The sequence below is a fragment of the Perognathus longimembris genome, chromosome 6, assembly GCF_023159225.1.
Source record: "Perognathus longimembris pacificus isolate PPM17 chromosome 6, ASM2315922v1, whole genome shotgun sequence".
Taxonomy (NCBI): Eukaryota; Metazoa; Chordata; class Mammalia; order Rodentia; family Heteromyidae; genus Perognathus; species Perognathus longimembris.
Genome location: NC_063166.1, coordinates 12,884,779 through 12,892,869, shown reverse-complemented (window position 1 = coordinate 12,892,869; position 8,091 = coordinate 12,884,779). Strand labels below are relative to the sequence as shown.

At 56.8% G+C, this 8,091-nt stretch overlaps 1 protein-coding gene across 1 annotated transcript; it reads right to left on the bottom strand.

Moving 5' to 3' along the window:
- Positions 1–1,028: 1,028 nt before the first annotated feature.
- On the bottom strand, positions 1,029–8,019 carry Bak1 (BCL2 antagonist/killer 1). Its single transcript, XM_048347951.1, has 6 exons — positions 7,793–8,019; positions 5,078–5,178; positions 4,123–4,258; positions 3,754–3,897; positions 2,476–2,656; positions 1,029–2,378 (listed from the first exon to the last, which is right to left on the bottom strand). Exons 2-6 carry the CDS (start codon positions 5,145–5,147, stop codon positions 2,274–2,276), a joined length of 636 nt encoding a protein of 211 aa, XP_048203908.1. The 5' UTR covers positions 5,148–5,178; positions 7,793–8,019; the 3' UTR covers positions 1,029–2,273.
- Between the last annotated feature and the right edge of the window lie 72 nt (positions 8,020–8,091).

Genomic DNA, 8,091 nt, shown 5'->3' with positions numbered 1-8,091 from the left:
TATGCGCCCACACATGCACCCATCTGGTCTCCAAACCTATTGTTTAGGTATCAATAATGAAGTCTCAGTGTGAAGCCTGCATAGCGTAATCATGCCATCTGAGGAGCGTTTTCTCCACAGTGCAGGGGCACACGCCTGGTAACAGTCACTCTTCCAACCACTTCCGCTTGTGCCCACTGGCCACCCATTCTCCTCTGCGGCCTCTTTGAAGACAACAGGGGGGTAAGGAGCTTGGCTGCCAGCCCCAGAGCAGTGAGACTGAAATCCCAGCATCCTCTTGGAGGGATGCACGACATGTTGGAAGGGTGTCAGAAACAGACCAGAGTGCCCAGGACTGAAAAGTGTAGCTTTGGGAACATTTCAACGCCCCCATACTTGTTATTTTTATCAACTAGGGCTGCCTCGTGGTAGGGACTCCTATGCAGCATCAAACTCCTAAAATCACAAAAGCCGTGTGTGTGTGTGTGTGTGTGTGTGTGTGTGTGTGTGTGCGCGCGCGTGCGTGCCTGTGGGGACATCAGAAAGGGGAGTTGGAACTTTAAGTCACAGGCAGAGCTATGCATTGGGAATCAGAACCTATTGCATCAATGGGGGTGGTGACCCCAGGGAAGGAGATGAATCAGGTCCAAGTTGACCCTCAGGGGTCCTCAGACTTGAGCAGCTATTCTACCAGCTCTGTGATCAAGGGCTCCTTGGCTTTCCAAGGGGATGGGAAATGTCCCAGAACCCAAAGAAATGACAGTGCACGGAGGAGCTAAAGTTGGTGGAGATGTCATAAGGGGCTAGCTGGGAATTCTTTTGGCCTTTCCAGCCCACCAGGAAACCACACCCAGAATGCTGGAGACCAGTGCAAGATTGTATGCAGTTACTAAGCCAGCTGCATTGCGGCATGCCCAGCTTCCCACAGTCCAGCCAAGTCTGCTACTTTCAAAAGACTTGAAACCCAGAGTTATTTGGTGGATTGGTTACATCGAAGATGTTCAGCAACTGGTTAGAGAGGCAGAGGACACACGAATACCAGGCAGAGGTGGGGGATTGCACAGTTTATTTCCAAACACAGCCGGAGGATGGGGGTGGGGGGTGGGGTGGCCCGAAGGTTCCATCTGTATCCCCTTCCATCATTTGGCTTAATCAAGAACTTCCCTCATTTAATCCCCAATCCCCGAGGCTGTGCAAGATAGAGAAAGTGCCCCACCTCAGTCCCAGGAGGGCCTAGGCAGCCTGGAACATGGAGGGTGGGGCTGGGTCCAGTTCAAGTATTCTCAGTTCCCCCGGGATTACTCCCTACCCAGGCCCTGAGGGAAGAGTCCCAGCTAGGGGAGTCCCGCCTGGTGATTTACCCCTCTCCCTCTCAAAACACCTCCAGGTGAGTCCTTACTCCTTTCCTCAGTAATGATAAGCCATATCTAAGGCCCTGCAGTGTGGGAAGGATGGAGGCCTGCACATCCAAGGTCCCAGAGAGCAGGCAAGACTCTGCATCTGTAGTGACTTGGCTGGGAGCCATGGGGATTAGGGGCGAGGAAGGATGAGAACTGGGGGCAGGCTTCAAGACTCCTGATGGATACATTCGGACAGCTCTGGTCTGTTCTCCCACCCACCTCTACCCCCCCATCCTGGGCCCAGAATCCCTGAGAGTTCAACTACAAAGGCAATATGGGGTGGTAGAGTAGGGATAAAGGAGATGAACAGGACCTTGGCCCCCATCTTCAGCCAGTCCTGCTCGTGGGAAGCCATTTTTAGGCGGGGCCAAGAAGGCTCAAGTCTCATCTCTTAGGCTCTGACATTGTAGAAGAAACTGATCCTAGGGAATGTGGAGGGTGGAGGTGACTCACCAAGCCTCATGGCATTGATGTCTTGACTTTGGGCAATGATGGGAAAGGGAGGGAAGCATCTCCCAAGGGTATTATAAAAAGCTAAAACTATTTAAAAAAAACACAACCCCAAACTTCCTGGAAAGACATGGTCCCCAGTCTCTTGCTGACATCAGCCTCCCCAGCATCCAACACTAGAGAGCTAAGGGAGGAGGCTATAGCCCCTGTCTGACAGGATGGGGCCCAGAGAAGGGAGCCTGTTAGCACCTTGTAATGTTGGAGTGGCTACCCAGCCTGAATGACCCCTGGGTAGGGACTCCAAACTGGAGTGCCCATTTGCTAAAGCTTCTGTGGTCTTGGAGCCAGGAGGGACAGGTTTACAGAAAAGAAGGGGGAGGGAGAAGGTTGGGTTGAAGTCCACATGGAGGTCGTAGCTGGAACCCCAAAGGGCCAGCCTAGGAGTCATGACTTGAAGTATCTTCGTACCACAAACTGGCCCAACAGAACCACAGCCAGGGCCACTAACACATTCAAGATAGGTCTATGGTCAAGGTTCAGAGCTGCCGCCTGCCAAGAGAGATGGGTGGGTCAGAGAAGGGCTGGTGCCCTGGGAACTGGGGTGGCCCCAGTAGCAAGGGGCATGTCGCCATCCTTGGGAACTTACCCAGCCACCTCTCTGTGCAATCCACCGAGTAATGTAGTGACGCATCATGACGTCGACCACAAAGCGAGTCACTCGACTGAAGAACCCAGTCAGGCCATGTTTGTAGATGTGCATGGCCAGGCGGTAGCCAAAGCCCAAGAGAGCCACCACACGGCCCCAGCTGATGCCGCTGTCAAACAACCTGCAGGCAGAGTGGCCCATCAGCCAGTGGCCGGTCTAGAGGAGCCTTTCGGCCTTTGTATTCCTTCACCCCTTCCCCTGGGAAGCTAAACGGTTAAGCTGGGATTCCAGGCTGAAGAGACAAGCCGGGGCCTGGCCTCAGCTTGGGAAGAGCATGGGTCTCTGTGAAAGGAGAAAGCTGAGAGGCAGGAGCAGGAGGCGACCGCTGGTGCGGCACACGGAGGCGCGGGGGGCAGAGGGCAGAGCAGGTGGACAGGGGCAGCAGGGAGATTACCTGTGGGCGTCGCTGCTGGCCTGGAAGCCCGAAGGGCAGCGGAGAGAAAAGGACAGAAGAGGAAATTAGGCCAGATCCCAGACGACTGGAAGGGGCAGGAAGCGTGGAGGGCTGGCTAAGGACGCAGGCTGTCACCTACCTCTCCCTCCACCCCCATCTCCACATCTAGCTATCTTTCTCCCTATTTCACAGAGAGAGGAGAATGAGGGCCAGGAACTTCACAGGGGGAGTAGATGGCAAAGCCGGGATCTGAACCAAGTGTATGGAGTCCGTCACAACATCAGTTTGTCTTTAAGATGCCAGAGGATAATAAGTGACCCAATCGAGGTTAGTAACATCACTGGGGGAGCCGGGCGCCAATGGCTAAGTCCTGTAAGCCTAGTTGCTCACGAGGCTGAGGTCTGGGGATCGTGGCCCAAAGCTATCCTGGGCAGAAAAGCCCATGAGACTTTTCTCCAATTAACCACTAAAAGGCCAGCCTTCCAGCTGTGGTTCAAATGGTGGAGAGCCAGCCCTGCGCGGAAAAGCTAAAGGAGAGTGGCGTAGGCCCTGAGTTCAAGCTACAAAACACACAAGAACCCTGGGGAGCTCTGGGGGGACACCCCTACCCGATAGCCCCTCTATGTCCCGGTCTAACCAGTCAGATCCTTTAATGCTGAGCTCATACGTGCCCTGAGCTTGTGCACAAATGGAATCTGGGACTCAGAGAGAGAGAAAGGGGGAAAGGCAGCCTCCTGAGACCCCCATGGGGACCCCGTCGCTGACACTGACAGAGAAGCCTCTGGCTACCATTGACAGCAGGACCGAGTGACCCAGCTGGGTACCTGGAGGCGATCTTGGTGAAGAGCTCGGGGGCGTTCTCGGCTGTGGGCTGCAGCTGCTGTAGCATGTTCTGGAATTCGGAGTCAAAGCGCCGGTTAATGTCGTCTCCGATGATGGCGAGCTGCCGGCCCACCTGCCCCATAACGCTGTGGGAGTGGGGTGGGGGTGGGGTGAGCAGCCACATTCCGAGACACGTGGGCTGCCTCAGCAACCAGGGGGCAGATGCGCATCAAACAGGGCCCATGCTCTCAGAAAGGGGTGACATGGGAGGACGGGACCCCTCCTCTCCTCCCAGTCATCCCTAGCACCCAGCATCCACATAGACACCCCCTCACCCCCCTGCCACGAGGCTCAGTCTCCCCAGAGCTCACCTGTTAGGGTCTTGAGGTAAGTTGACCATTTCAGGGTCAAGAGGAGCAGCTGCCCCCTGGGCCTCCTGCTCTTGCTGGTGGCTGTAATAGACGTAGCTGCGGAACACCTCCTCTGTGTCCTGGGCTACCTGCTGCTCTGAGGGGCAAAGCGGGGTGTCAGCCAAGGAAGGGAAGGTCTGTACTCTGTGAGTGGCTCAGGCTCCCCCCCCCCCCCACCAGACTGCAGCGTCCTTGCCAGTGAGCAGAAAAACCCAGAGCCCCTTAGTGGATACCTAGTGCCCACTGCAGAGTGTTTGGTGACAGCCGCACTGCGGGCAGATGAGTGACGGTCACACAATTAGAACAACTACTCAAGCCAGGATGTCACCCCATCACACGGGCTGGGTGAAGTACCCAGCCCTTTGAGTTTGGGGCGACAGTGACAGGCCTGGCACCTGAACCTCAGGTCCTGAGAATGTCCTGCAGTGAATGGGCTGTGAGCTCGGGCCTCCCAGGCCGTCCACTGGGGAGAGAGGAGGCGGGCCGCCATCTTCCCTTGCAAGTGGGAACTATTGTGTTCCCTGATCCACGGACCTGGCTGAGTGCTAAGCCGATTCACTTCCTTATTTCTCTAGCAGGGATATGGCAGCCAGGAGGGGGGAGGGGGCGCATTCCCTGTCCTCCTCCTTCACCCCACTTCTCTGCCCTTGAGTGGCACTCTGCTGGCCCTCAGGCTGGCTCCCTGGCCTCCCCCATTTCCAGGCCCTGAGCAGCCCACACTTCTTCCCACAAGGGCTTAGCTGGGACTACGTAGTTCTAGCCTGAGCCCCATGGGCCGTAGGCTGAGATACTTTTCCTCTGAGGGCTGAAACATGGCAGAAGCCCATCCCTAAGTCCTGCCCAGTCGGTCTTCTCCCTCCTCACAGTGGCCCTTGGGGTAATGGGGCGGGGGGGTGGGGTGGGGAAAGACCCTTACCGGAAGTCGAGGGAGAGGAGGGCTCTTCACAGCCCTCCCCGGGAGGGCCTGGGCCTTGTCCCGACGCCATCTTTCAGGTGTCAGGGGAGGACTGTGTCAGCCTGCAGAGATGGGTGAGGAAAAGTAGAGTTGGAGATGGGCAGGAGCCTCTAGCTGAGGACTTGGGATGGGGAGGGGGGTCCCCCATCCCCAGAAAGACCCTGTAATCCTTGGGACTTTTCTCCTTGTTCTACCACCTCGGGGACCAGTCAGTGGAACTCACTGTGCATCTTCCTGGCAATGCTTTAAAGGAAAACAGGGTCCAGGCAGTGAGGTAGCCAGGGAGGGATATGGAGGTATCTGCTCCCCCATCTCTGACCAGCAGCCAGGGCCTCTGGGAGGCTGTGGCCCAGCCCTTATGTCTCTTCTCTGTCACTCCTGGGCACTGAGACTGTCTTCAGAGATGGAGGGTTCTCCCAGCTAATCTTGGGGGCACCTTGTCCCCTCCCCAGCCTGTCCAGAGCGCCTTCCACCTCCCAGAAGGCCCTCCCCTCCCCCAGGACCCACTTCCTCTAGGCTGACCAGGACACACTTTCCATTTCCTGGATGTGAGCAGCAAATACTTTCTTTGTGTGTTTGTGTGTTCGGGGGTTTGAACTCAAGAGCCTGGGTATGTCCCTGAGCTTTCATGCTCAAGGCTAGCACTCTACCACTTGAACCACAGCTCCATTTCTGTCTTTTCTGGTGATTAATTGGAGGTAAGAGTCTCAGGGACTTTTTTTTCCCCAGGCCAGCTTTGAACCGTGATCCTCAGATCTCAGCCTCCTGAGTAACTAGGATTACAAGCATGAGCTAAAGGTGTGGGGCAGCAAATACTGTACATTGCTACCACTCAGGAGCGCTCTGGGTGTTGGATATTGAAATCTGACAGCACTCCAGTGAACTGTGTGGCACCATACCCATTCTACAGTCGGGAAAAGTAGAGCTTTGAGTCATTCGTGCCCGAGGCCACAGAACCCGGTGACGCTGAGGGTACCTCAGCACTCGCTTCCCACGTGCAGGCCTCGGAGGGGCCCTTCTCTCAGAGCAGCCTTCTCCATTTACTTCCTACCTGTCTGCCTCATCACCAGTGGCAGGGAGCTGATGGAGCCCTCAGGAGTCAGAGCCTTCTTCACAGCCGCCCACTGGGTACCCCGTCCTCACCTGCCCTCCTATCCCAACCTTGTTTTCTTTTTGTTGATCTTTTAAATTTTTAGTTGTGTGTGTGTGTGTGTGTGTGTGTGTGTGTGTGTGTGTGTGTGTTGGAACTGGGGCTTGGGTATGGGCCTGGGCACTGTCTAGCTTTTCAGCACAAGGCTGGTGCTCTACCACTTGGGCCACGGTTGCACTTTTAATTGGCCATAAGAGTCTCAGAGTTCCCTGCCAGGGCTGGCTTTGAACTGCAATCCACACAACTTAGCCTCCTGAGTAGCTAGGATTACAGGAGTAAGCCGCTGGCACTGGGCTTTATTTTATTTTAGATAGGTCTTAACTCCACTGCCCCGACTGGCCTTGAACTTCAGAACTTCCCTCCTCAGCCTGAGGGCTGGGACGGCAGGTGTGCACTCCCAAGCCCAGCCCAAGCCCATCTTCCTCTTTGCTTAGTCTCAGCCTCGTCTTAGCTTCGGTCTCTTGCCTGAGGGCATATTTCCTGATACAAGCTCTTTCACTTTCAGTTTGCACCCCTTTTAGAGCCCCATTTCTTCCCAAGCTAACTCCTTCACCCTGGCAGGAAGTTCTTGGCCTCCTAGCTCCAGGGCAGACTAGCTTCTACTCCCCCACGGAGCACAGCCCCTCCCCACTTATTCGCTCATCTGCCCAAGCTGGTGGCTCACACTTGTAATCCCACTTACTCGAGAGGCTGAGGTCTGAGGGTCATGGTTTGAAGCTGGCACGGGGAAGGAACGGGGAAGGAAAGTCTGTGAGACTTTCATTCCAGTTAACCACAGAAAAGCTGGACGTGGAGCTGTAGTGCAAGTGATATGGCACTAGCCTCGAGCACAAAAGCCCAGGGACAGTACCCAGGCCCCGAGTTCAAGCCCCAGGACCGGATTTAAAAATAAAAAGCCCTTTTCCTGGTACCCTACTCAGCTCCTCCCCCACAAAGAAACGCTTCTCTCTCCCTGGGTACCCCCAGGTTCAGGAGATGCTGACTGCCTCCGACCTCCCTCTAACACCACCCCGGGGGTCTCACTGCTGGGGAGCAGGTCGAGCCTCAGAACAGTCCCCAGAGCTAGAGGCCTGTGCCGACCCGGGCCTCCTACTGCCCCCCGCCAAGCCAAGTGGCCTGAAGTCCCATTCCACCCCCACCTCCACAGCCTGCTGGGCCCGGCTGCATGTCCCCCAAAGAGACATGCCAGGACAGGCCCTAGAACTGGTCAGGGGGTCCTGGGACAGCAGGAAGCACTGTGAACGTTCTATCCCTGCCCTTGACCTTGGCTCTGACCTCCACTCCCATCCCCCCAGACTTGTGTCATCTAGGACCCCATCCAGAACTGCCACAAGGGAGAAAGCCGGCTGAGGGAGGGACACCCCGCTAACTCAGTCCCCATCAAGCCCCCCAGCAGGGCCGGACGGACTGGCCCAGGCCAGCCTGGAGGATTCGGCTCCCCACCGGAGTCCGAGTGGGCTCCCTGCCCCACCCTGAGGCTGGGGCTGCCAGGATTCAGGAGGGTGGGGCAGATCCTGCCAGCTTACCTGCCCCGACCCGGGACCCAGACCCGGGCTGGCTCAGCAGGGCCAAGGCTGAGGATTCCGAGGGGCTGCTGGCTGATCCCGGGGGCAGGGTTCGAGGCCCGTCTTCCAGGAACCGGCGTCAGGGAATTCCTGGGGGGTGTAGATGAAGCCTCCGTGCGTGTGCCCTGCCGGGCCCAGGGACCCGCGCGACTCCGGCGATCATAGAGGTGCCGGCGGTGCCCAGCGATGACCAGCTCCCCCTAGAGGAAGTCGCCTGCCGGCCACCGGATCTGATGCACAGGCTGCAGCCTGGAGGGAAG